Consider the following 27,978-nt stretch of genomic DNA (forward strand, 5'->3'; position numbering starts at 1 on the left):
TCCAGTCAGTTCAACATTACTGAGTATTGCAGTGGGAGACACTGAGGCCTACAGTATCAACCTGGCAAACACTGTTTGAGAGCGTGGCGTGGCATGAGCGTGGCCTCGCCTGGCACCGCTGCTAGTGCCCCTTTGCCATGGTAGCAGTACCAACCAAGACTGATTCAGTGGGGGTTCCCAACCTTTCGACTCCTGAGGATCCCACTGAACTATTACTGGAAGCCAGGGACCACAAAGCAATTTATACAATTTAAATCTCAAACATTAAAACAGTAATTCGCAAACAATACACCAACAAGCACACACCAAACAAATACTTGAACTACTAAAGATATAATCATTTTATATTAAAAAAATATGCCAAAATCGAAAACGTTTAGTGGGAAGGTTGGCGCTACATCTCGACAACTAACTTTTCAATGTTTAGTTTTATTTAGGAAAGCTGAATCCTCCGGCCAGATTCTGCATTTCTCAAGCAATTTCTGTTTTTATTTTTTCAGTACCAAGAACTGAAAAAGCTTTTTCACACAAGTATGTGGTGGGGGAAGGAAGTAAAACCATAAGGACCTCTCATCTCTCCATGGCCTCTCACATGTAATTTATTTGTTTTATAGCACCTCTCATACCAGTGTAGGGTGTTGGAGCACTTTAAAGGGGTATACAGGGTGTAGGATTCAAATGTCATCCACACTGGTAGGCATTATCTAAGAGTGCTTGGCCTGGAGAAGCACAAACCCAAGATTTAGAATATAACGCAGTGGTTAGAGTGGACTTTAATAATAAGAATATAGTTCTAGGCAAGCAAAACTTTTTTTAGCAGTATGAGGATAATGAAAGACAGGAAAACATAGCTTTCTAATTTGTGCCTTGCAGTTTGCATGCAGCTCTTTGATGGCAGTTCATAGCTCACTGTGCTAGATTACTATTGTAATTTATGAACTGCACAGTAACAAAAGAATCTCTGTGACAAAAGTAGTAACCCACTGTGCTATGCACATAAAATACTGTTCTTTGCATGATACACATTCTTTGCAGTAGGCATATTAACCATCAGTGCAACCTTAGATGAGTCAAAAATGCCACTAGACAAAACTCCCATCTCTCTCCAGCAGGTACATTAATCATCAGAGTTATCTTGATGCTGCTGGATGTACAGTGAACTTTGCAGTGGTTTTAAAACTGCTGCAGGAAAAAGTAATAAATATAAAAACATGCACGTTTCGGTCAGAGGCCCCAGCTAGAGAAGTGCCTTTCTGCCAGCCCAGGCCTGCGGACCCCCTGGGAATGTGTCACAGACCCCTGGTGGTCTGCGGACCACAGGTTGGGAACCACTGCCTTAGACTTCTAACTTTCCCAGGTCCTTTTTTTGTATTGGTCTTATATTATTATTTAATTTATTGCTGGCTTGATTGTTCGTTTTCTGTCTTTTTTGCATGTTTAAGAGGCAGGAAATAATATACAAATCAAGCAGACTGTACAAAAAAGGCATACAAGAAAAAAGGTAACAAATGTATATAAATAGCCATAAATAACAACCAGAAAGAAAAACACTATGTGAGTCAAACACTACATTTTTAAACTGTTTCATGTATAAAGACTCATGAAAGCAATGAGTACTACCAGTGCAGCAATGACATATTTTTGTGTCTTAGGGCCAGATGTAGCAAAGGGTTTTACCCATTCTATGTCTATGGGAAAATATGTTAGTACATATGGCCCTTAGTCACATCCTCTTCAATATACTCTGTGTCGTATTACAGAACAAGTTATTGCATATCAACGTGTCATTTCACCCAGATAGGGTATGTCCCAGCTGCTGCATCGTCAGAGCTCCATCACATTCATGAATTAGTCTCTGACTGCTAAGTTCCTGCTGTTGCCTTCCTCAGAGTGGCGCTCTGCAGTGCACTGGTTTGCACGACTGATCCTATACTGTCCTCATCACCGGGGTCACGCACTAGCACCTGCCGCTGGACCAGCTTAGAGTACAGTCCACCTTCTTCCATGAGCTGCTTGTGTGTCCCCTGCTGCACCACACAGCCCTTGTCCAGCACGATGATATGGTGGGCCTTCTCCACAGTGCTAAGCCGGTGTGCCACAATCAGCACCGTGTGCTTCTGCAGGTTGCCACCTACTGCTCTCTGGATCTGCCATAAAGTGAGAAGAGAAGGTGATTCATCTGAATAAACAATGTCTCTATCTTTATCCAACCTGTGGCTCCATTCTTTTTTTAACTTTGACCATAAGTACAGTATCTAGGTGTGACTAATATGTAAATCTGATTAAAACATGGAAAGATAGATGGGGAGAGAGTGTGTATGAGAGCATAAGAATGTCATGTTCACCTTCAAAACTACTCGCGTCTCAAAACAACTCTCCTAGCCTCAAAATGTCTCGCCTAAAAAGGCTTGCTTCAAAACAACCTGCTCAATTTTTTTTAATTTCACTTAAAATTATAAATGTCTGCTGTGCTGTTAATTTTATTACTTAGTAGTTACACAATACACAGACACTAAGGGCCTCATTACGAACCTGGCGTTTGTATGACCGCCAGGTTCGCGGTAGTGGTCAGACAGCTGCCAAAGCGGCAGTTGGACCGCCACATTATGACTGCTAGGTTTCCACGTCCCGACGGACTGGCGGTCCTACTCCGTCAGGGCAGCGCTGCAAGCAGCGTTGCCCTGGGGATTACGATCCCCTTCTCTGCCAGCGGTTTCATGACAGTACCACCGCCAGGAAAAGGCTGGCGGAGAAGGGGTGCAGGGGGCCCCTACACTGCCCATGCCCTTGGCATGGGCAGTGCATGGGCCCCCCTGGCCAGCATCCTCGCAATATTCACTGTCTGCTTTGCAGACAGTTAACATCGCAGTGGGTGCTGGTGCACCCTACGCACTACAGCATGGCCGCTGGTTCGATTATGAGTCGGAGACAATGCTGTAGGCTGTTTTCCGCTAGGCCAGCGGACGGAAACTTGGTTTCCGCCCGCTGACCCAGCGGGAACATTGTAATGGGCCAGCAGGTAGGCTGCCACAGTGGCTGCAATCTCCCCCTCGGAATTTCGGCGGACAGGCTTTTCCGTCTGCCGAAATCGTAATTAGGCCCTAAGTCTGTGTGTATGTTTTCTTCTTAATTTCACAATGTCCCTTTAGTACTGTGTTCTATTAAAAAAATATATCTACGTTAGGGGTCTCTATGTTCTTGCTACTAACACAGTTTCTACCTTATGGTTCATTTTATAACTTAATTACATTATTATTTACTTTCATTGTTTACCCATGCATACTTTTCAATATAATTATTTTAAACTACCCACAAATTAAACTATTGATAACACAGTTTCAGTGTCATTGTTGCTCTTTTTTTCATAGCACGGTGTCAGCTTTAAAATTACATTTAACTAAAGGCAAATAAAATAGAATAGCTAATTTTGATAGTCTCTAAAAGCAGGGATGGGCAGAAGCTCTTTTTTCAACAGCGTGTGAGCTGCCATTTTCCCGACCTGTATTCGTGGGCAGGAAAATGTTTTGGAAAATGCAGGTAGAGTCCTGTTGCACAGTTGACCTCAGCTGGGGCAATATGTACTTTCTTGGATCGCAAAGAGACGGGGGAAGGTTCAGGCCTCTTTAGGTTTTCTGCCAATTAGAAAGGCATAAAGACAGATAACTATTCCGAATGGCCAAAAAGCAGCTAATGTGAACTGATAACACAATCTGGCATTTCAATTATTGGTCTGTGTTTCAACCAATGTAAACTGATTCCTCTGGACAAACATTTGAGATTGGCTGCTGAGCCATTCAGAATAGTAGGGGCAGCCTACAAATTCCTGGACCAGCTTTCCAGTCCCGGAGGGTTCAGGAGGCACGGAAAAGACACATGTGTGAGTAAACCCCACAGTAAAGAGTCAGTGCTGAAAATACTTAAATTACGGATCACTAATGGTATGCTGATGGATTATGGATTTTTTGAGCCTCTCAATTTATAATTAATACAACTATGTGACCAAGGTTCACTTTACGCACTAGAATTCGTATTTTCTCCTCATTAATATTTATAATAAAAAACAAATAAAGCTAAATCAGTTACTTTTAACGTGCAACATTTTTCAATAAAATAATGTTGGAATCATTGTTACTCTTCGGGTATGACTTTATCATGTGAACAGTCAGAGTTCTGAGTTCTCTGGAAGCTCTGAAGTAGGTGCTTTTAAGGGAAGTGAAATGAGGTAGTTTGGGGCAAGATGATTAAAACCACCATTCAGGTTCTTCCAGCGTTTAGTTCACAACCCATTCCTCCTTCAAACTATTTTCTTTCCTTTACCCTCCTATACTCCATTCTGCTAAAAGTATTGTTCTCACGTTCCCTTTTCTGTATCACAACACAGAACGCCCGTTCTTGCCTTTTCCAGCTTCATAACATCAGGAAATGTGGGTCCGCCATCACATTCAGTGATGCTAAAACACTCATTATCACTTTTCATTCTCATCTTCATTACAATATTCTCCCCTACTTATTTGCCTCTTCGGTTTCCCCCTCTTTGGTCTGCGTTGAATGTTTCTATGTCTTGTCTTCAGTCCCCCCCTTTCCACACATATCACCCTATCTCATGTTACTCTGCGGGTTTCCATTGTCATCTCCATGTCCATTTTCTTTTGCCTTGTGCATAAACTTGTGAATGGTTCCTGCCCCCTTATCTTTCCTCCATTATTTAGTTCTGTATCCTGAGAAAGACCATTCCCTCCAAACCATTCTCTTTCAGATCTCTTGCCTACTTTACCTGCACTGCTGTTCTTGCATCTAAGCCATGGAACACATATCTGTAAAAGATGTTTTCTGTTCTTCTCCAACAGTCTATGCTGACCATGTATACATATGTATCACCAGGGTATGAATATGGAGTTACGAATTGTAAATCTTTACTTGCATACATATACATATCGTCATGGTAGTGTGGCAGCTTATAATCTGGCAGCAACATTTTTGCAGGATAATATTTAAAACATGAGTGTCTGCTAGAATACTCTGTTTAGGAATAAGTGATAGGAGCAAGATGGAGTGGTGATGCTTCGAAGGAGGGGGAACTAAGAGGGAAAAGGGAGCCCTGTCAACACCATGGGCAAACGGGTTCAGAGGACTGCCAAGTGCTAAATGCTGACATGAACTTGGAGAGATTCAACTCAAAGAAGATTCCTGAACAGAGAGGGAGGGGAGGACCCAAGTGGTAGCAGATTTTCCCAGGACTCCCTTAAGAGGAGAGGAGAAAAACTTGGAGCGTTGACAATAAGATGGGAATGAGTCAATGCAAAAGTTGTGAAAGTCATGGTTTGCTAAACTTTGCACAAGAGTCTTGTGAAAACTAGATTCTGAAACATGAATTAGGCAGGGCCAGAGAAAGGAAGAGGAAGAAGAAGGATGGGAGATCTGGGTATGTGCAAGGGATCAGAAAGGCAACATCAGAGGTGAGGTGGTCACAGGCATCCAGGACTGGTGCCAGCCATGCTTTAATGAGTGATCGATATCTATGCAGACGCTTGACTTGACCATTGTGTCTGGCCTACAGGAGTATTAACTGCAAACATTAACAAACTTAAGGAGGAAGGAAAAGGCAGAGGAACATAAAATAAAGCTATGGAGGATACTAAACAGGGATAGCTCAAGAGGGAGTATCTCAACCTTCTGAGAGGGAGGGATTCATAGCATAATCTCCTCACTGTCTTTAACAAAGATTTTAGATCTCCCATGCGATGAAGCTAGGAATATCCCCACTGAACTAAGTATGTATTATGGTATGACAAAATCTGTCATACATCTTGGCCCTCGTTCCTTGCTTAAAACAGTCCTAAGCTAAACAAAAATGTCAGTGAATCGGATGCTTACACTGCAGAATATGTCAGGCTGAAATGCTACTGCCTTCCAACAAGGCTGGATTCAATCACTAGCTGCATATTTCTCCTACTGCACCATAGAAGAATGGGTTGACCATGTGCTTAGTATACATTCATCAAAACATCAGATTTTATACTGTTATGTTCAAGTGCACTCCACTTCACCAACACCTCCAGTAGCCTGAGTCCCCTGACACTGCTGGAAAGTGTAACCATACACGAGTGCCATGCAGATAGATTTGAAAGTCATCAGCAATCAAATCCAAATTCCCCTTAGGATGCACTTGAGAGAACAGTCATATTTGTAAACTAAGAAATGTTAACTTCTCATTTTAATATTTCTAAAGGTTTATGTTTCAAGAAAGAACTGGAAATGTAAAGAAATGTCTCAAGAAAGAATTGGAAATGTCAGAAAATACGCAAAACTTAAAGGGATCGGAGGAACTAGAAAAGCACTGGGAACATAAAGTGAAGATGGGAGAAGAAAAACAAGACGTGAGGGTGTGAAACTTAAAGTGTACAAAAAAGAAGTAACAGTAGAAAGAAAAAATTGAGAAGCAAACATTTGAAGAAACTCACTTGTAAATTAAAACAATTTGGAAAAGCAAGCTACAACCGCAAGATCTTCTTCTGAAAAGCAGAGGAAACAGAAGAGTCCCTAGGTGGCCCCGAAATCCACTACCACAATAGGATTTGAGGAGAAATTGTCTATGAAGGGCACTGCTTTCAGTCAAAGTACAAAGAAAGTAGTACTCATAAGCCTTCTGAGAATCTCTGGCTTTTTAGGATGGCATGAATCACCGAGTGAATACCCCAGAGAAGTCCACAAGGATAAGAACCGAAAGCTACCCCATCTGTTGCCCACTTCTGAGACATGTTGGTAGTGTTTACCCCATCACTGCGCATTAGGAAAAACAGATGGGAATCTGCCCAGATGTTTAATAGTGCTAAAGCTGACGGGCCACCTGCTCTCAAAGATCTTACATCTCAAAGCAGGACCCAGCATTGGATTGAAGCTACTCTCAACAGAAAGTACAAGAATAGAGTCCTTGAGCATTGGAAGAAGTACTAAAGCAATAAAGAGCTCAGGCAACAGCCTCACCGGGAAGAGAGTAATCAGAATAATATGGGCACTAAGAATTTCATTAAAGTTTGTGTCAAACTTTCCCATATGAAAACCCAAAAGGGCAGTGGGGGATTGACAGGAGTCCAGTGATCCTTTTATATATTTTCCTTTCCTGAAAGATAAACCCTTTCGATCCTATATTTAGAGTGTAATCAGAATTACAGTATAAACATCCACAGCCTTATGCCTGACAGCAACAAGAGGAAAGACATTTACAGCCTGGTGCAAAAATGAGCCGTAAGGACCTCTTTTCCAAATAGCATTTTGTGCATCTGGTTTTTCACATTGATGCTAAACTAAGAACTAGTGCAAGCAAACAGTATTTCACCTGTTTTGCACATGACATGTCAACATTATTTCCAATCTCTGAATCGGTGTTAGTGCTCTAATGTGCACAGATACCTCTTGGGCCTGTTTTTTTCTGAATTTCTTTTTATTAGTTGATAGACCAGTATATATACATATCACGTAAGTATTTGCATTCGTTGTTTCCAGCATGACCAACCAAAGGTATTAGACCGACATGTACCTCCATCAATCCTCAAACACCTTGTCCAAATAAACCAGTATTCATCAGCACCTCTTGGTCCTGTTGTAACACTACTGCCACAGTCTAAATTACACTGCAAAGAGCAACACGTGATGGTGTGCACAAGGAAGTCTAAGGGTGTGTGAGCTGATAGTTGTAGGATGACTTACCTCTTATTAGGGGAAAAAGGAGTCCTAAAAGAGACAATTGAAATTAAGAATGCATATTTGCTACTAGCCTCAATCAATTTTTCAACAAGACTGTGCCTTTATTAATATTCAGCCACTGAAATAGCTCAGCTTCAGGGGCGGCTCCTCTGCAATGGCGGAGGAGCGTTGCAGCCTTGGCCAAGAGCCAGGAGATGAAAAGTTACACTATTGTTTTATTTTTCATCTGCTGGCTCAGTCAGCAGTAGAGGGAGTGGTGCGGCTGGGCCATGGGAGGTGGGATCAGGGAGGAGGGGAGAGTTCACCTAAGTGCGCATGTGTGTTTGGCCGGCCGTCTCAGGCCAGCCAAACATCACATGCACACTTAGGTTTCTCCAGCCTGGCTGTGTTTAACAGCCAGGCTGCAGAAACTGCACAGACCCCAGGGCTGTGCCTGAGCAGCAGTCACTGCCCCTCAGACCAGTCCTGACACTGCTTTCATGCTAGGTTTTGCATGAAAGCAGCGCCAGGATTGCTGGGGAGCCTGTGCTGGTGTCCCAGTGAATGCTGGGACACCGAAAGAGGAGCGACGCGGCAGGAGTTGGTGAAAAAGGTAAGTTTTTCCTTTCTTTATTTTTTTATTTTCCCCGTCAACCCCACCCCCTCCCCCCCAACATCTGTGGTGGCGCTGCTGCTCAGCTTACGAACCGGAGTGCCTGCCGGTGCTAACGACAGGTGTTACTACTAAGCAAGTATATGGTACTTATTTTCTCAATCTCAAAACTCCAATCTGCTGCCTTCCGGTCACACATAGGTATAATGCATACAGCGTGCGATCCTGACAAGCGCCCTTATCTGCTCCATTGATTCCTGCCTTTGTGGTATATAAACCCTCCAGACATACTCACTGCGTGCTCACTCTCTGCATCCAGGGCACTAGTGGCTTCATCCAGTATCAGGATCTGTGGGTTTCGGATTAAGGCCCTAGCAATAGCCACCCGCTGCTTCTGGCCGCCCGATAGCTGGGCACCTTTCTCCCCCGCTTCTGTGTGAATGAAGAAACCCATGCAATTGGTAAAGGGAACAGCTAATACACCATTTGTTTGTGCCAAAACTGTTATGAAAACTTTCTAAGGTTAGCAACGAATCAGGATTCCCTAGAGTTATGAAAACAGTTAATATTGGTATTGGAGAGAAGCAAGGCTAAAACAGTATGTGCTGTACAAATAGCTTGCTCCGGAAACATATTACTTAAACCTTCCACAAAACAGAACGCATTTTCCTAAAAAGACATCCTGCAAAAATGCAGCTTTAAAAACTGGAGAATTTGCAACCACTTTTGTTATGATTGCAGTATTACTGTAAAGGCGGTGCGGTCTAATGTACTTATGTTTTGTATTTTAATTGTAACTCGGGGTTTCAGACTACTACCTTTAAAGAACCGTAATGCCCTTGGGTCCATAACCTTACTGTCCTGTTTTACCGTCTTGGGTGAGAGAGCGACTGGGTTCCTTTTTCTCTAAATAGTGGAAGTGTATTGAAATAGGGAACTATTAAAAACGTGACTTTAATACACACTCAACATTTTCAGGACATAATTGTATTTTCTTCATGTTAAAATCTCCTTCCCAAAAAGTTTTTGTGTGGTGCCACCCCCTATAAGTAAAAATTACTTTTGAACCTTATGGAAACTGGTGTGCTTGAAATCTTCTGGCTAAATATTAGTTGTATAGCTATGGCTTCCAAATGTCTTCTTCATGTGGAAAGTGTTTGTTGGTCTTCGATAAAAAAGATTTAAACATATTTTCTAGGCAACCATTATTTGTTTACAATGGAATGTGCTAATATTCTGGTTCCAAAGATGTTTCAAATGTATGTATTCTAAACTTTTTGGCCAAATTATTAGTTTGAAATGTCACTGTTTCAAGATTATTTGGAGGTGGTCTACAATTTCTGGTCGAAAATGTTTACTTGGAAATATATTTGTTTGAACTTTTCTGCTCAAATATTAAATGCTCCCAAAAGTATCTGTTGCAGTTTCAATGAGAAATGTAATATAGCCCGAGCCATAATTGTAAAGTTTAACTATTCACAAAACAGACTTTTCAAGGAAATAGAATAAGGATTAAATGTTATGAACATAGCCTTTTGCATAACACAGTGTTTTCCTATAAATAGTTTAGACCATAAACAAATCTGATATTTTTTTGCTTAAAGCCATGTATCAGTCTTTGCAAGTCATGCTCGTCTTTTACTGCTGACATCATCAGAAGAAATAGCTTTCGTTCCACACAAAGTGTCCCTGGCAGCGGAACAAAGCAGTACAGAAAGGTACAGGGAGCTAGGTACATACATGCAGGGGCGTATCCTCTGTAGGGAGGCGTGGTTGGGGTGTTACACCCCCTAATAAATGTATTTTCTGATGAATAGTTGGGTACAGTAGCTTTCAGTAGGGTATGGTGTGGTGTCTGTCGGATTTCACCTGGGATTTATGCAAGCACACACTGACAAAAGCACACACATGCGCACTCTTTCATTGTTTTTTTTTTAAAGCCCTAAAAATGTTCATTATTTTACAAAATATTGTGTTTCTCTTACTTTGTACTCCAAACAATCCGCATTTCTCTCCCTTCCAACTGACTCTTAAGCTCCTCTGGCGCCCCCTGCTTGCAGTATAATGTAATTTGTCATTATATTCCAGCGTGATTGTCGGGAAATCTGAAGCTCACCCCTCCCCCAATCCTACTGACCAAGCTACGCCCCTGCATAAATGAGGGAGACAGAGGATGTAGGGGCAGATGAAACCAATGCCCACGCTGCCACAGCACCTCACAAGGAGTCTGCGGAGGGTCTCCACAGCTTCGAGCCGAGGGACGGGCAGGGGCTATGGACACTTCACCCTCCCTCCTTTAACAGTTGCTGCTGCTCATTAATGTCTGTACTGTAGGTGCCCAGCACTAGCTGGACTTTGAACAACAGGAGTTTTGAAAAGACTGAGATGAAAGCTTCCCAGAGACGTTGGGGCTTTCAACATCCTTGGGGCCGATTTACAAAGATCTACTCTTACACCTAGGTGTAACTCTTCACTTTTTTGCTATTTAATATTTCCAAGTGGAGACTTACACTTAATGTACATTGTATACGTATATGTTTGCACCCCTCAAATGAGGGTGTGAAGGCTCCTAAACAGAATTTACAAACGTAAAGTAAATTTTCACCAGTTGGTGAAATTCTCTGCCTCCATGGTGAAGATCTCCCGATGGGAAAATATGAGAAAACTTAATCAGGTTTATTCATTTTATTAAAAAAAATACAAATACGTTCATGCTTAATGTACATCTAAAATCATTTTAAATATGTATTATTAATTTGAAAGCAATAAAATGAGATGTTACAGCACATTAAGCCATCAAAATAAATGTGGCCAAGAAAAGTGTCCTCATCACACTGTGCCACTTGCAATAAAGGTTTAGCAAATGCACACTGCAAGACAATGGACATAAAGGTATCCAGTGTAAAAATCTGCATCCAGAATGTTATGTGTGGAACACAGTCACTACATTGGCGAGGAAGTGAATCTGCACATGTGTGTTGCCCTGCCTTCAGTAGTCTCTGATAAGTAACTTATGCAACACCAATGCTCGACATTAGGTAGTCTTCAAAAGAACAAAACTTGAACTTAAACTCAAGTCAAATGTTTACAATGTTTTTTGTATGCTGGATATCGCCATAAACTGTCCGCTTTTGATGCCAATAATCTGGGCCTCATCTGGTGTAAAAGGGTGAGAGCCTTTGACATCTATTTTGGTGCAGTTGGCATTGTAAATGACAAATATCTGCTCTGCTTTGGCATGCACTGTGTAGGTCTTGACATCAGATATATTTTTGATCAATTTGAAGAAGATGAGACTCCCATAAAATTGAAGGAGACGCTGAAGACCTTTTTTCTAGCGAAGGGAAATGTAAGACAAGGAACAATATATATTTCAATCCAACATTCACAAGCCCAGTGAAACCAATAATTCCTTTGTTACTCACCTGAAGAAAAATGCTCATCGCCACGATTTTGACAATTCTAAGAATGATCCAAGTGGGAGTATGTATTGTTTCTCTGTACTTGCGCACGGTTTCCCAGATAGGAATGTCGATGGCATGAAATTTCATGACCGAATATCAAGGTGAAATATGAAAAGGTAAGTAAGTAGGGATTTTTCAAACTTAACCCCACATACATGTACCTTGACACTCTATTTCTCTCTCTCTCTCCCTACATACACATACACACACACACCTATATATATATATATATATATATATATATATATATATATATATATATTCAAGGTGCATAGTTGTGGACTTAAGAATAGTAAATCTATACTTTTTCTGTAACCACTCATTTTTCTATTTTTGTCCCTCAATATTTTGTCTAAGATATTCTGATACCACGATATTCCTACGCTCAATATTCCTTAGTACAATCAATTCTAACTATGCAGAAGCCCTTTGATTTCAATTCACTGCAGGCTGCGAATTCGCCACTTTTCTCCCAAAACTGCTACGAATATCTCGAAATCTGCAAGATTTTCTAGCTATTTTCTAGCTATTCAGAACACAGCACACAAACGAGAATGAAGCTGAAGTTGTAAACTGGCACAAGCTTTGCAATACAATTGATGAATCTGTCAATACGACCCAAAGGCCGTGAATCTTGAAGCACGTGCTAGTGCTGTGGTTTCTGTCCCCCACACTCAGCTGCTCAGAGCACGTGATAGCCGTCGAAAAAAAGTTAGCCACTTCCAGTGTCTGCCAGAGTCAAAATGAAAGTGGGGCATCTTGCAAAACCTCCTGCTTGCCTAGACCAAACGTAACACCAAATCAGAGAAATAGTAGCAGACATCTGCTCGCCTTCCAAATCAATATCATCAATATCTAAAGACAGAGCTTCACAGTGGACTGCCAGAGTTTACTTTAGTGGAGGAAGGATGCCCACAATGAACTATGTGAACTTGTCCTTGCTATTGACGTTAACAAGGTACTAATCCAATTTCTTGTGAATGTTGGTGCCCTACCTGCCACACCTTTTCGAACATCCACTGATGTTCGCCTTTGTGTATATGGCTCAAAAGGGCCCCTCGAGTATTTGGGAGTATTTCATACACAGCTCACTCATCTCCTCTCTCAATTGACTGTAACATTTATGTTCTGAAGTTCAGGCTAATTAAGGTTGGCCTTCTTCTATTTCTTTGCCACCTGAATGCAAGATTAACCATGGAAGTAGATTTTGACTTTGTGGGCATGTTCTGAAAACTCTTCCAAGGCACTGACAAAGGTAAAGACAGACAACAAGACTTTGCCTACACAAAGATGTGATGGTCGAGTTTGTTGCTCAGCATTTTCTCAGCATATCTTTCAATATTCAAAAATAAGTTGAAGACTATATTAACGAGGGGCGGCTACTCCACTATGGCGGAGGAGCATCGCTCCCCGCCAGCAGAAGCAGCTGCATAACTTTTAAACTGTGTTCATTATCGTTTTAAAGTAAAAGGAGCAGGACCATGGGGCTGTGACGAAATAGGGGGAGTGCACACCACTATCCCTCAGCTTGCATGTATGTTTGTCAGTCTGTCTCGGGCCGGCCAAACACACATGCGCACCGGGCTCTCTCCAACCCAGCAACGCAGTGCTGCGTTGCTGGGTTGGAGACAGCAGGCAGAGATTTTCACTCCGCCTAGGAGTGCCCTGGCTGGGTGCTCTGTCCAATCCTAATGCTGCTTTCATGCTGCCAGCAGTATGACAGCAGCGTTGGGATTGGACACAGGGCAGGCTGGGAGTCTGTGCCTGCAGAAGAGGAGATATTCACTGTGGTCTGTTTAGGCCCACAGTTGGTTGCTGAGGTCTTTTTAAAAAGGAAGTTGCTGTGTAGCAAACGCATTTAATGTTTGGAGAGTTGAAGTAAGAACATGATGAGAAGCTTACCAGATTCAGTTGAACATTGTGTGAAGTGAGCCTGACATTCAACAAGGATAAATGTTGCTTTGACAAGATCTCAGCTTTCAGGTCTGTCCTTCCGCTGACCAATGTGTCAATTCTTGGCTCACTCTGGTTTCTGACCCGTTCCTGTGCCCCTATAGTCTTGACATCGCCACTATCAGCACACAATTAAGAGTGCCGACAAACAAAACAAGCATTGGCAAAGCCAATAGGTCTCACCTATACAAGAGCGATTGGCTTTGGCGATGTGTTTTGCCATGTTGTACACCAGTGTGCTGTCCAGCATTGCTAAAAGTTAGTGGCGTGGAGTTTCAAAGTGGTGTGGGGAAGGAAAGTGTTGTAGAGTGGATTTGCTGGAGTGTTGTAGAGTTGATTAGATGGAAGCAGAGTTCAGTGGCAGAGAGATTCCTAGAGTGGAGTGGGGGGTAATAGGTTGGAGTGGTTTAAGGTGGATCAGAATGAAGAAGAGTAGATCAGATTGGTGTGGGGTAGAGTAGGGTGGATTGAGTGGAGTAGAGTGGATTGGAGTGGGGTGGATTGGAGTGGGGTGGTCTAAAATCGAGTGGGGTGGATTGGATTAGGGTGGATTTGAGTGGGGTGGATTAGATTGGATTTGGGTGGGTGGTTTGGATTGGAGTGATAGTGCTGGGGGGTGGGCTCAGTTGGGGAGGATTAGATTGGACTGGAGTGGGATGGATTGGAGTGGGGTGGGGTGGACTTTATTCACTGGATTGTAGTTGGGTAGATTGGACTGGAGTGGGGTGGATTGAACTAGAATGGGGTGGATTGGATTGGATCGGGGTGGGTAGATTGGAGTAGATTAAATTGGAGTGGGGTGAATTGGATTGGACTGGGGGGGTTAGATTGGAGTGGGGTGGGGTGCATTGAACTGGGAGGGGGTGGATTGGACCAGGATAGAGTGGGCTGGATTGGAGTGAGTGGGGTTGAGTGGGATAGGGTGGAGCGGGCCGGATTGGATTGAAATGGAGTGGATTGGATTGGGGTGTGGTAGGCTGCAATGGGATGGGTTGGGTGGAGTGGATTGGATTGGAGTGGGGGTGTTGGATTGGATGGGGTGGAGTAGAGTGTGGTGGATTGGAATGGGGTGGATTTCACTGGAGTGGGGTGGATGGATTGGATTGGAGTGAACTGAACTGGGATGGGGTGGGATGGATTTCAGTGGGGTGGATTGGAGTGGTTTGGGTTGGAGTGGGGTAGGCTGGATGGATTAGATTGGAGTGTGGTGGACTGAACTGGGGTGGGGTGGATTTGATTGGGCTAGAGTGGGGTGGATTGGAGCAGAGTGTGGTGAATTGAAGTAGGGGTGGAGTGGAGTGGATTGAAATGGGCTGGGGTGGACGGAAGTGGGTAGATTGGATTGGAGTGGTGAGGGGTGGATTGGGGTGGGGTGAACGGTACTGGAGTGGGGTGGATTGGAATGGGGTGGACTGTAGTGGGGTAGACTGTAGTGGGGTGGATCAGATTGGATGGGTGCATTGGAGCAGAGTGGATTGGCATGAGGTGGATTGGATTGAGTGGGGTGGATTGGATTGGAGTGAACTGAAATGGGATGAGGTGGACTGGTGTGGATTCGAGCGGAGTGGATTAGATTGGATTTGGGTGGGTGGTTTGGATTGGAGTGATAGGGCTGGGGTGGATTGAACTGTAGTGGAGTGGACTAGATTGGACTGGAGTGAGGTGGATTGGATTCACTGGATTGGAGTCGGATGGATTGGACTCGAGTGGGGTGGATTGAACTGGAATGGGGCAGATTGAATTGAAGTGGGGTGGGTGGATTGGAGTGGGCTGAATTGGAGTGGATTGGATTTGAGTGGGGTGGGGTAGGCTGGATGGATTGGAGTGTGGTGGACTGAATTGTGTTGGGGTGGAACTGAGTGGGGTGTATTGGGGTGAAGTGGGGTGGAGTGGATTGAAGTGGGCTGGGGTAGATTAGAGTGGAGTGGACTGAAAGAAGTGGATTGGATTGAGTGTGGGGTGGTTTAGCTTGGGGTGTGGTGACTTGTATTGGAGTGGGATGGACTGGCATGGGGTGGAATGTGGTGGATTCGTTTGGGGTGGGTGGATTGGAGTGGATTGGTTGGAGTAAAGTGGATTGTATTGAGTGGGGTGGAGTGGATTGAGTGGGGCAGATTAGGGTAAAGTGGGATGGATTAGGGTGGGTTAGATTAGTTTGAGTGTGGTGGATTGGCTTGGGAGGAGTGGATTGGGGTGGGGTGCACTGGAGTGGGGTGGATTGGAGTGGGTTGGATTGGACTGGAGTGGGGTGGATTGGATTAGAGTGGGTTGGACTGGAGTTAGGTGGATTGGATTGGTATGGGGTGGAATGGATTGGTGTGGGGTAGATTACTTGGAAAGGGGTGGACTGGATTGGAGTGGGGTAGATTAAGGTGGTTTGGAGCAGGTGGAATGGAATGGAGTAGGGTGGATTATTGTGGACTGGACTGGACTAGAGCAGGGTGGATTAAAGTGGATTGTATTGGAAAGGGATAGATTGGGGTGGTGTGGGTGGATTGGATTGGAGTGAGTCGGATTGGGTAGCAGTGGACATGATTGGAGTTGGTTTGGATTGGTTGGATTGATTGGAGTGGGTGGATTGTATTGAGTAGGGTGGGTTAGACTGAAATGGGGTGCAATGGTTTGGAGTGGGTTGGAGTGGAGTGGGGTTGGGTCGATTGGACTGGAGTGGAGTGGATTGGACTGGAGTGGGGTGGGGTGGGATAGATCGGATTGGAGTGAGGTGTACTGGATTGGAGTGGGGTTGACTGGCTTGGCTGGATTATAGTGGATTGGATTGGCATGGGGTGGAATAGATTGGTGTGGGGTGGACTGGAATGAGGTGGGGTGGATTGGAGTGGGATGAATTGGGATGCAGTGTTGATGATTGGATTGGAATGGGGCGAGCTGGAGTGGGACTGATTGTTTTGGAATGAGTGGGTTGTTTGGGACTGGAGTGGGGCAGATTGTTTTGGATTAAAGTGGAGCAGACTGGAGTGAGGCAGAATGAAATGGGTTTGGGTGGGGCAGATTGGAGTGGGACAGATTGTTTTGGATTGGGGTTGGGCAGACTAGTGTGGGGCAGATTAGTGTGGGGTAGTTTGGAGTGAGGTGGATTGGAGTGGGGTGGATTGGATGGAGTGGGGTGGATTGGGTTGTTGTGGGGTGGATTGTATATGTATGGGGTGGATTGGACAGAAGTGGGGTGGTTTGGAGTGGGGTGAATTGGGATGCGTGGGGTGGATTGGATTGGGGTGAGGTGGACTGGCTTGGAGTGCGGTGTATTGTTTTGGATTGGAGAGAGCAGATTGGAGTGAGGTGGATTGTTTTGGATTGGAGTGCGGCACACTAGAGTGGGGCGGATTAAAGTGGGACAGATTGGTTTGGATTGGAGTAGGGTGGATTGGAGTTTGGCAGATTGATTTGAATTGTCGTGGGGCAGATTGCAGAGGGGCAGATTGTTTTGGATTGGGCGGACTGGAGTGAGGCAGATTGTTTTGGATTGGAGTGGGGCAGATTGGTGTGGAATGGAGTGGGTAGATGGGAGTGGAGCATAGTGTTTTGGATTGGAGTGGGGTATATTGTTTTGGACTAGAGTGGGGCGGATTGTTTGGAGTGGTGTAGATTGTTTTGGATTGGATTGGGACAGACTAGATTGGTTGAGAGGATTGGAGTGGGGTGGGAAGGAGTGGGTTGGAGTCGGGTGGGGTGGATTCTTGTGGGGTGGATTGGGGTGAACTGTAGTGCGGCAGATTGGAGTGGCGTGGATAGGAGTGTACTCTAGAAGTATGTGTTAAAACATAATTTCCGAAATTACATATAATAAAGAAAACTTTTTGCTTTGCAATGTTTAGAACAAGGTAATCTTCATCTTTTGAGAACAGCGCCCACAAGCAAAAAAAACAAGAAAACAAAGTGCAAAGTGAGAAAAGACGATTTGGCACAGTAAAAAGAAAGTTAGATACTTTGCAATTTTGTTTGTCCTGCTGTACAAATTTTTGACAGTCACAAGCCGCCTGTTTTCAGGGAACTAGATGTTAAAAAGAACAAAATAGTACCTCAATCACGCGGGAGCAGCGGACGGGCACTGATTAAGCTGAATATATCGGTGCTTGGCCCATGCTCCACACAGAGGAACGGAAATAATGCTAGACCTGCAGTGACGAATTACGAGGCTGTAAAGAAGAGTGCCATGCAAGCCAACATGTACACAACCGAGTCTTGCAGACGAGACGCATGTGCTAGTGCATGAAGTCGCAGGCTCAACCCTGAAAATGGTCTCTATCCAGTGGTTCAGAAGATGAGAGTTTGAGATAATCCAAGCAAAAATCATAGAAGGTCAGAATTTGGCCTATTTCAACTCCTCAGTACAAGACACAAATCTTATTTGAGTCTAGGTGCCACCCGGGCTTAATAAGCTGGTGACCAAGAAGCCCCACTTTGAGCGATAGCACATGCAATTTAGTCTCATAAATCCTGAGCAAGCTTACTTCACAGCCAGAAAAGGAAAGCCTTATGGAGAAAAGGGTTTGTGAACATTTTAACCTTTTCGTCTGCGATAAGCCATTCACTGTTGTGTAAGATCATCAAGCTTTATATATCATTTTGGGTAATACAAAAGCCAAGATGCCTCCTACAACAGAGAGACAGGGCCTTCGCTTGCAGGACTGCAAATTCAAAATAATTAATTGCCTGGTGTAGACCGTGCTAAGTTTTGTTTCCATATTCATTTCACCTCTTCTGAAACCAAAACATCTGTTTGCTGAAGACTATCTCTGCTACATCATTAAGCAGACAAGCTCATGCGCGTTAAGCAAAAAAAATAAAATAAATTAAATTGCACAAGCGTCAATTTGCCACACTTTGTTGAGTGTCTGATCTCGTCGACAAGCAGAGGTGGAGGGATTTGCAAGGTATGTACAAGTTTCACAAACACAGTTAGTTGAAGAACCTTAAGGCGAATTGTGCAAAGTGAAAAGTGAACCATCACAATGGACTCCTAATCAGAGAGGTCCTCTTAGACATACCTTTCTCCCTCCAGAGCCAAGTAGAGGTCCTGGCACATAAGGGTCCAGGGGCACAGTGGCCACAAAACGCCTACGAATTCAAAATGTTTGGTTCCGTCTTCTTGACGGCCTTGTGGAAAAAAAGATAGTGGGGGAGTGCCATGACTGTCAAATTGTGGGGAAAGAAAGCTAGACCACCCCAAAGATGTCCACACTACCAACAAACGTCTGTGGTAAAGTTGTGGTTTACATCTTTGGACACTATGCCATGGGCCAGTATTTGTTAGTTGTGATGGAGGAATGCTCCTTTTCCCGAAGTAATGGCCCTCTGTAATGCTGCAACAGACATAGTCATATCTGGCTTAAACAAATTCTCCACTTTTGGTATTCAATCTTAGTGAAGTGCAACAATGGGTCTGCTGTCAGTGGAAAGCATGTCAAAGACATTGCAACACTCCTGGGTTCTGTACCTCAGGATATAACCCCACTGTGGCCACAGGCCAATGGCATCACATGAGACATCCATGGCAACATTAAAAAAGGCACTCCAGATTACAGCAGCAACCAGATCTTCCACCTCTGAAAGGCTCTGCCAAACTGTACGCGACTACAGAGACACAACAGATAGCACCGCAGGTGCCTCACCTCCAGGTCTGAAGGTTAAGAAGAACCAGACCCTCAACTACATCTGGAAGTAAAGCCCTGGGACACTCTGAAAAGAGAAGATGAGATCTGACGCCAAGAAATGACCGCAAGCCAGACCTTCTCATGTGGGGCAAGGGGACACTCTGCCTATCAAACACCAAAGCACTAGCAAACGTGAATTTAATTATGTCCCTCAGCCATAAATGATCACTGGCATTTAAGAGTCAATGCTCTCAGACCTAGGCACAGACTCTGAGGAAAAATATGCAGCTGAACGACTTCATTCTTATGATGCTGAAGTCAGTTTGGCTGATCTTCACTGGACGGTAAATTGGTCTCTCGTGTTATTACTATTCCTGAACCATTCTCCACCCTTCCTCCTCCTCCTATTCCTTCATGTCTAAGGCCCATATTTATACTTTTGTAGCGCCGCATTTGCGTCATTTTTTTACGCAAAAGCAGCGCAAACTTACAAAATACAACTGTATTTTGTACGTTTGCACCGATTTTGGTTTAAAAAGCGGCACAAATGTGGAGCTAAAAAGGTATAAATATGGGCCTAGGTTCTTCCTGTTTGTCTTCTTCTATTTCAGTCTTTCTAGTTTATCTCGTCATCCTCGAAGAAATGTGAGGCCTGGTGAGCAGCACTTGTTGACCAAAGTCAAAAAAACAAAAAAGAGAGAGAGATAGAGAGAGAAGGACAAAGGTGTAGAAACATGGTTGAGTTAGGACCCAGGGGAAGACACTCCCGAAAAGAAATGCAATTGCATAACACTGTGCTGCATACAATAAGCTGCAGTGAGATCCTCAAGATTTTATCACTCGCATGCTGTAAGAGCATTGGAATTAATGTATTCAGTTTGCATCATGAGTCTTATTATTTGTGAAACAGCCAGTGCAGGGGTTAGACTGGAGACCTTTTAGTTTCAGAGTTCCTAGTGTTAGGATGCTTATATTTAGGTGTTTTTTACCTGTGCAATTTACCCACGCTCTGTACCTGAGCTATTTACCTGTGTTATAGCCATCTGGTAACTCTGATACGAAGGAGTGTGCATTGGCCTTTTCCGCTGCTTGAACAATGGCGCATTCAGGAGATGCTTCCAAGCCATACATGATATTGTTCCTTATGGACCGAGCAAAAAGGACTGGCTCCTGAGAAACCAGGGACACCTAGCAGAGAAAACACAGTATGAGATTGGCAACACAGCATAATAAGTCTGCACCAGGTGCAGAAATCTACATATATTTTTTAATATGTAAAGAGGGATGTGGCGCGATAATAGGCCTTTGTACTTGGGGGATTGGCTGGCATGGTCATTATTAGAGTAGATGGTATCTATGAAGTTACTTGGAACCCTTCAGTCAAAAGCAGCCAGGCTGATACTTACCAAGGTACATTTCAATATCTCCTATAATGTTAGGGGCATCAAATATTAGATAATGAAACCAAGTGTTGAGCAATTACCACAATAGCTTCTCATCAATTAAATGACTGAGGCTTTCTGGATGATGCACACTGAACATCTAACCACCTCGAGGTGCACTAGCTGCTTACTGTCTTAGTGCACCACATGCTGCACTTCAGAACAGCATGGTTTTTCGTTTTTGTTTCTGAACTGCAGATCAGAATAAATTCATGGCCGGTGACTCAAGACCATCCAATGGAGTGGGTACGCAAGTGAGAGTCTGTATCATCTCTTGGAGGAACAGATCCACTTTGGTCCCAAAGAAACAGAGAGCATGAAAGAAAACGTATTCCAAGGTGACAGATACAATCCATGTTTTTAAGTCTGTGTAAGCCCTAACTGATATTTTTTAATATTACCACTGATTACATTTGACCAACTTTTCTGACTCTGGAACCTTGTACTAAATATATGAGGATATTGATTAGAGCATAATTGAGAAACACGAATTTGCCTGCTAAAAGATGACTAGTTTGCATCCAGACATCCAGAGAGCTTGTACAACCTTGAATGGGGTCAATATCACCCCTTTTGTTTGAAATATGGACATGATCCCAATTCAGCCTCATTACACCTTCGCTTGTTCCTCCCCCGGTCACACTTCTTATTGCAGCACACATGCAGAAGGTACACAGGTTCACCAGCAAATTGTGGCCCATTGGCTACATCTTCCAGCCATGTTCTTCTCTCATTGACACGCACCTCCCACTATGCTCTCCGTAATCACCCTTGGCTTCACTGTTATTGTCCGGTTGTTTCAGTCGTGGTTTTTTATAAAAACACAGGCTATGGTTTTTGTCTTAGGACTGACGTACACCTCTAAGAAGGAGTAACCTGAGCATGCCACAATTTTTACAAAAGTTGAAAAAAAGTGTGGTGTAACAGTGCTTTATTGACATACGTATGTGTACATTAGGCGCTTTTTAGTTTCCTCTTTAGTTTCACCTGTGGGTGTTACCACGGGTGCATCCTAGGAGCAGTTAGAACTGTATATTAAACCCACTCAGATTAAACTTTTTGATATTTACAAACATTTTAATTGTATTTCCTGCAGTTATCTACACTCACAATTTACTGGAAAGTCCAGGCGTAACTGCTGAAAAAAGAGCCGAAGGCGCCCCAGTTACCCGAAGTTTTACAGAGGAGGGGTTAAAGAAGAAACTATGTTAAGGAAAAATATCCTAAGAGAAGAAAGGATTTCTAAAGTTAATTTTAAAATGAAATTTGCCCATTTGCCGAACCTACACGGGCCTATATCATGCATATTCACAAAGAGCTAGGAGCTATGACAAGAGTTGCAGTTGTCCTTTTTTGAATTTCCTAGAATTGAACTATTGCTCAACACTGTCACACCTGTTTGGGAAGGGAAGGTTGGTAGGTATCTCACACAACGTCATTAAATAACAGGCATGAACAGTACATAAGCCCATAGGTTGGATGTGAGCTTGCCAGCCTCACTGTGAACTAGGCACCCTTTCTACTGGGTGGGAGCTGGTCCTGCTTTGATGACATTGTTCTAATACATTGGAGACAAAGTTTGCCAGATGTTTCTGAAGACTCAAAAATGAACTCTTCAACCATTTAACATTCTTCCAACTTATTCTGATCCCGAATCGAAACCCATTAATTTAAATGCACCTTGCAGACTTTCTCTACCAACCAGTGGCGGAGGGGCGTCACCCTCCTGGCTGAGCCAGCATATGAAAAAAAAAAACAATAGCTTGCTATTGTTTTATTTTCCATCATAATTTTTAATCTGCTGGCTCAGCTAGCAGGTGCAGGGAGGGGTGGGGCTGGGCCACGGGGAGGTGGGAGGAGGGGAGAGTGCATTAAGTGCGCATGTGTGTTTGGCCGGCCATCTTAAGCCGGCCAGCTGCTACTAACACCAGAAGATGATTTAAGCAATAAAATGCCTGGTGTTTTCCAGCACCTCTCATTGGTGCAGTAATTGTTTCAGTTTGATTTTTATTTTGAAAATGGTATGCTGTTTTACTTTTTTTTACAGTAGCATGCCTAAATGTACCTAGGTCACTACGTATATATAATGCTAATAGAACACTGGAATGTTAAGAGGCCCAGTAAATACAGCAACTAGGCCTTCTGCTTTAACATTCCTATGTTTGTCTTTCTGTTTCTCCATTTTAATTCAGAACATTCTGCCCTCAGTAGGTCTATTGTTAAAGGCTTCCCCAACCCTCGGCAGCCTGCTATAATTCTAAAGTATGAAGATGCTTGTTACGTTTCTGGCACTAGGACATAGATACGTAGGGTCCTAGTCAGCAAATAAAATATATAAAATTAATATGAATATAAAACTAAGAGAGGTAACTTACATCTCCGACTGAATTTTCTTTTATATTTTTTGTATTCACACACTTTCCTAGCTGTGTGCATGAAAAGTTGCCCCGATGTAGGTTTCTGGGTGTAACTACTTGAAATGTCGCGTGACTATTACACAGGGCACTTATTCCAGCTCTGCGGAAGTGCCCACACAAAGGACATGGCATTTACTACTGCAGGGTTCTTTTGTGGGTTCCTGGCGGGAGCAGAAAATACATTTTCAGTTGTTAGCTTACCTTAGAGTCTGCATTTAACTTTGTAAATAGGCCCCACAGTGTCTCAATATTGCTATGATACGCCCCATTTATATCCCTAATAGAAGTGTTTCAAATAAATAAATCCATTTATGTTCTCACTGCACAACAGTGATAGCATCTGAAACTAGAACCAGCTGCGAGGGTCTTAAAAGGTCACCCTGCAGGCTGGAACACACTCCCACAGGTCCACCCACCTGCGAGCACTGCTGTTTCATCTCTTGTTCTTGGTGGTTGTTGCTGCATGTTAGCCTGTTAGCACGACTGGATGCCTGGGCACATCCCTTCCCATTTACACACAACCTATGTCTCCTCTTCACACCGTGAACATACAGAAAGATGTCTAGAGGCAAGAAGGCTTCTTCCACTGTGGACCTGAACAAGCTCCCGTTGAAAGTAGGAACACCTCCAAGTCTAATGCTTAAAGCACTAGTGAGAACATTTACTTGGAAGCAGCTGCAGGGTTTAGCCCACGTTTTTGAACGACTGACAAAGACTGAGCTGGGCACTGAGGGGGGCGTGGGAGGCGAGCAGTGGCTTGCTTCCCTGGGTTGTCTCTCTGTCAGGCCTGGGTCCCCTCTCACTGTCCTCCTGGCCTTCTAACTCACTTGCCCTCTCACGACCATCCTCCATTGTCTCTCCTAAGACCACCCTCAGTTGACAAAGGCTTCTCATGTGTTGTGATTAAAGCCAGACATGTTGGTACTGGGCTGTTTACCAATCACATCTTCACATCACTTCCACTCAACCTCCAGTACCAGCACTTTCCCATCTTCATTGCTAACCCTCTCCGCTTCCCTTCTCCCTCTCTTGTTTGTCAAAGCCTTCACTTCTCCTCTCCTCCTTCGCGCACCAACTTTACTTCACCATTCTCTCACTTTCTACATTTTTATTTCTAAGCCATCCTTCCTTTTGCCCTCTCATTATAAGATTACAATAGTAAATAAAAATGATAAAAACTACATAAATACACAAGGTATCAAAGTGCACACTGAAATCTAAAAATCAGTGCTGCATTTGGGGAGCTAATACTGCTTGCAGAGAGTGAGATTGTACATTTTTAGATTTTGTTTGTGGCTCGCTCTTGGTGAAAAGGGCTCGGTCGAGAATAATGTATCTTGTCATACAGTCATCGAGCAGAGAAGACCTGGCACAGGTGCCAGATCCTCCATAGTGCCTTACTCCTACTCCAGAAGGATTGCTTCTAGCATAGGAGGGAGTGATCCAGAATCTATCCCCATTCAGTCCATGGCCTCTTTAATGGTGTAGATTAATTAGCAACCGCTGGGGTTCTAGAGCCAATACTTCTGTCGTCTGCAACCAGACTGACCCAACCCGAAACCTTTGAGACTAGCGTTTTGCCGTTGTCACGGGTGATGGCCATTCGGTCCCACAACAGATCCCAACAATAACCAAGAGGTTCCGTAACTGCAGTCCTAATTATTGAGCTATGGATTGTAGTTGATTGTAGAAAATGTGGCATGCTTCACAACTTAGCAATAATTCTTCAAAGCCATTTAAAAAAGCATTAGCAATGCAATGAGTCTCGCATTTGCTCGAATTAGAGCTACTGGCGTTGTAAATTCCTGATTGGACTTTTCTTGCCACAAAAATGGAAAATTAAGTGTAAAACATAGTTGACATAAGCAAGCCGATTCAAAGCGCCACGGCCAGCATGAGCGCAGAGGAGAGACACAAAAGGAAAAGGAAGTATTCTCGCAGTCAAACGCATCAGCAATCGTGCAATTATCCATGTAACGGGGTTAGTCTGCAAGGTATGACAAAAACAGCATCAAGGCGGGACAAACGTAAAATATTTACCAATGATAACAAGTGATTTTTGAAAGGCAAGCCCAAGAACGAGTGAAAGTACTGGGTGTGAGGTGGGAGCGGTTAAAAGCCCACAATTCTTACAACAGGTCAAATCGCTTGCATGCTCGACCTAAAAAGGCTTAGAAAAAATTGTGGATCTTTGTCTACTCCATTTGGAATTTGTTTTAAAACCTTGCAAGTTTGTTTGTAAAGTATTTAAAAAGGAAGTTGCAAAAAATATGCTAACAGTAAAGTTTTTAGGAGGAGTAATAGTAACAGTCGGTATGTACATTGCTACGATGTCGCAGAAGTGTAAATTGGCTTATTATTATTATTTATTATTATCGTCAAAACATATCTTTAGAGGACGAATTGTCCCTCAAAAAGATTTTGCAACGAAAATCTCCCACAACACAAATTTTAGAGGGAAACTTTAACTCCAGCGAAAGCTGGGCAACTACACACATTGCCGTTTTTGTGATGCGCAAAAGTTATGTACTTTGCAAGCAACCTTTTATTTCACTCAGCAGAAAAGCGGGCTGCTGGGCTACGGAGGAGAGAGGTCATAGTCTTTATGTGAGCTATGATGGACCTCCCATTCTGTCCTTCGCTGAAGACTCTCATCATTAATCAGTCTTAAATTAAAGAGTCCCTAACTCACCTTGGCTGCAGCCCCAACCCATTCCCCGCATAAAATGCATTAATATGTTCTGTTCACCAATACCCAACCTACCATATGGTCAAAAGACAAGTAACTTAAATATGGGCACCAAAGTAAGACTTTAATCATTAAACATTTCCAAAAATATAAAGCAAAGAAAAATTACTCATGGACTGTGGGAAAAGAAAAATATCAGATGAAAATCAAATAGCAAAAATGTTATATTTTAAAAACTTTGAAAATTGAAAAATAATTAAAAGGCTTCAAGGGCAAACTCAAAAGCAGGCACCCCTTGTGGCTGGCATCTGAGTACTCTTGGTTGGATAAAGGTTGGGGGTTTGTCCCGAAGAGGAGTTCATCTTTGACACACGAAAAGTTTTCGAACATAAGAGTGTTCCCTGGATCCAGTCCCGAGACTGTATATAAAAAGGATCTAAGATACAGGTTTTGTGAGTCCTCATTAAGACTAGACCTTTGATTGAAGTAGCTTCATGGGAGACACAGCCAAAAAGTAAAGTTCATCCACATCAGCACGCCACTGACCTGAAGTTTAAGGTTCCTCCTCGATGGAAAGGCAATTTTTCAAACAAAGTCAAAATTTAGGCATTTGAAAGTGCTCCGCAGGCCCTCCTTGGAGGCGGTTTCTAACAGGACTTCATGGGAATTAGGTGCATTTTGCGAGATCGCTGATCAGAGATGGCCATCTGGTGTAAAATTCTTCAAGCAAGACAATGGCCCTCATTTGGACCTCGGCGGTCTTTGGAAAGGTACCGCCGTGCTGAAGACCGCCAGGCGGTTTTCCGCACAGCGTATCATGACTGCTGGCAGCCTTCTGCCCTTTTCCAGACAGAGAGCCGCCAGCAGCCATACTGGCGGTCGGCGGTGAAGTGGAGGCTGCTCCACCTCCACCGCCACGTCATCAGAACACCGCCAACCGAATCACGTCCCAGGAGTCGGTGTGGCGGTTTTCTGGTGACGGGGGGCTGGCGGCGGAGCAGCCCCCATGGATCCCGTTCCCTCCCGGAGGATCACCAGACCAGGTAAGGTGATCGTCCGTTAGGCGAGGGGGGTGGGGGGTGTTGTGTGTTGTGTGCGTGCATGGGGGTGTGCGTGTGAGTGTGTAGAGGGGGTGTGTGAGTGCATGTATGCATGCGGGGATGTGTTGTGTGTATGGGAAATGTGTGTGTTTATGTCTGTGTGCACGTGTGCGTGTATGTGTAGTAGTTGTGTGAGTGTGCGTGTAGGGGTGTGGGGGTGTGTGTGTGTCAAGGTTTTGGGGGGGTGGGGAGGGGGGTCCTGCCACCTTTGGGAGGTGGTAGGGGGGTCGTGGCTTTGGGGAAGGACTCTGGGGAGGGGGAGTGGGCTAGGGGAGACCCCTATCAGTGCCAGGGAACGAATTCCCTGGCACTGATAGTGCCTACCGCCATGGATTTTGTGGCGGGGGCGAGAACCCCATGAAATCCATGGTGGTATGCGGGGTCGTGATACCGCCGGCGGTCTAGTGATGGCCGTCTGGCTGGAGACTCGAAGTCTCCAGCCCAGCGGTCATTACCACTCTGGCGGTCGGAGTGGAGAAGTGGCGGTTTGGCATGGCGGTAACCGCCATGCTTGTAATTTCATTTTTTTTACCGCCAGCATGTTTGCGGTATTACCGCCACTTCTGCACCGACCGCTAGGGTCGTAAAGAGAGCCAATGTGCCAAACAAGGCAGGCTTGAGTGCATATCTTCAGCGAGAAGACTATACTTATTTCAGTTGGAAATACATCATTAGGGAGTATGAGATTTTTCTAGAGCTGACTGCATCACCAAGACAATGTCACAGGCAGCCCCTGTCAAGGACTCCAAAAGTAAACGTGACTTCGCAGTAGACCACAGTAATCACTTTATGCAGACGTCAACAACCTTTGAATACTATAACGTTATGTTGCTATGCTGCAAGGATGCATCTTTGTCTTCTGCTTTACCCCAGTCCTCCAAAGTTAAGTTTTTGCCCCGAAAAGGTTATCAAGCAAAGCAAATATTCAAAGATGATATTCATCCAGGGATATTCAGGGCAGGTTTCAGTGACTTCAACCTTTTTGATTAAAATTGTTGGGGTGGC

The 27,978-nt window shown here is 43.9% G+C and overlaps 1 protein-coding gene across 1 annotated transcript in view; it reads right to left on the reverse strand.

Annotated features, from left to right (window-relative positions):
- Nucleotides 1-409: 409 nt before the first annotated feature.
- Nucleotides 410-27,978, reverse strand: part of ABCB9 (ATP binding cassette subfamily B member 9) — a 117,058-nt gene continuing 89,489 nt past the window's right edge. Inside the window, exons 10-12 of the mRNA XM_069214964.1 lie at nt 20,354-20,513; nt 8,592-8,728; nt 410-2,147 (exon numbers count right to left, since the gene is read on the reverse strand). Of these exons, the coding sequence (XP_069071065.1) occupies nt 1,863-2,147; nt 8,592-8,728; nt 20,354-20,513 (582 nt within the window). The 3' untranslated portion in view covers nt 410-1,862. The remainder of the gene's footprint in view (nt 2,148-8,591; nt 8,729-20,353; nt 20,514-27,978) is intronic.

Source organism: Pleurodeles waltl, chromosome 11, assembly GCF_031143425.1.
Source record: "Pleurodeles waltl isolate 20211129_DDA chromosome 11, aPleWal1.hap1.20221129, whole genome shotgun sequence".
In the NCBI taxonomy this organism is placed as follows: Eukaryota; Metazoa; Chordata; class Amphibia; order Caudata; family Salamandridae; genus Pleurodeles; species Pleurodeles waltl.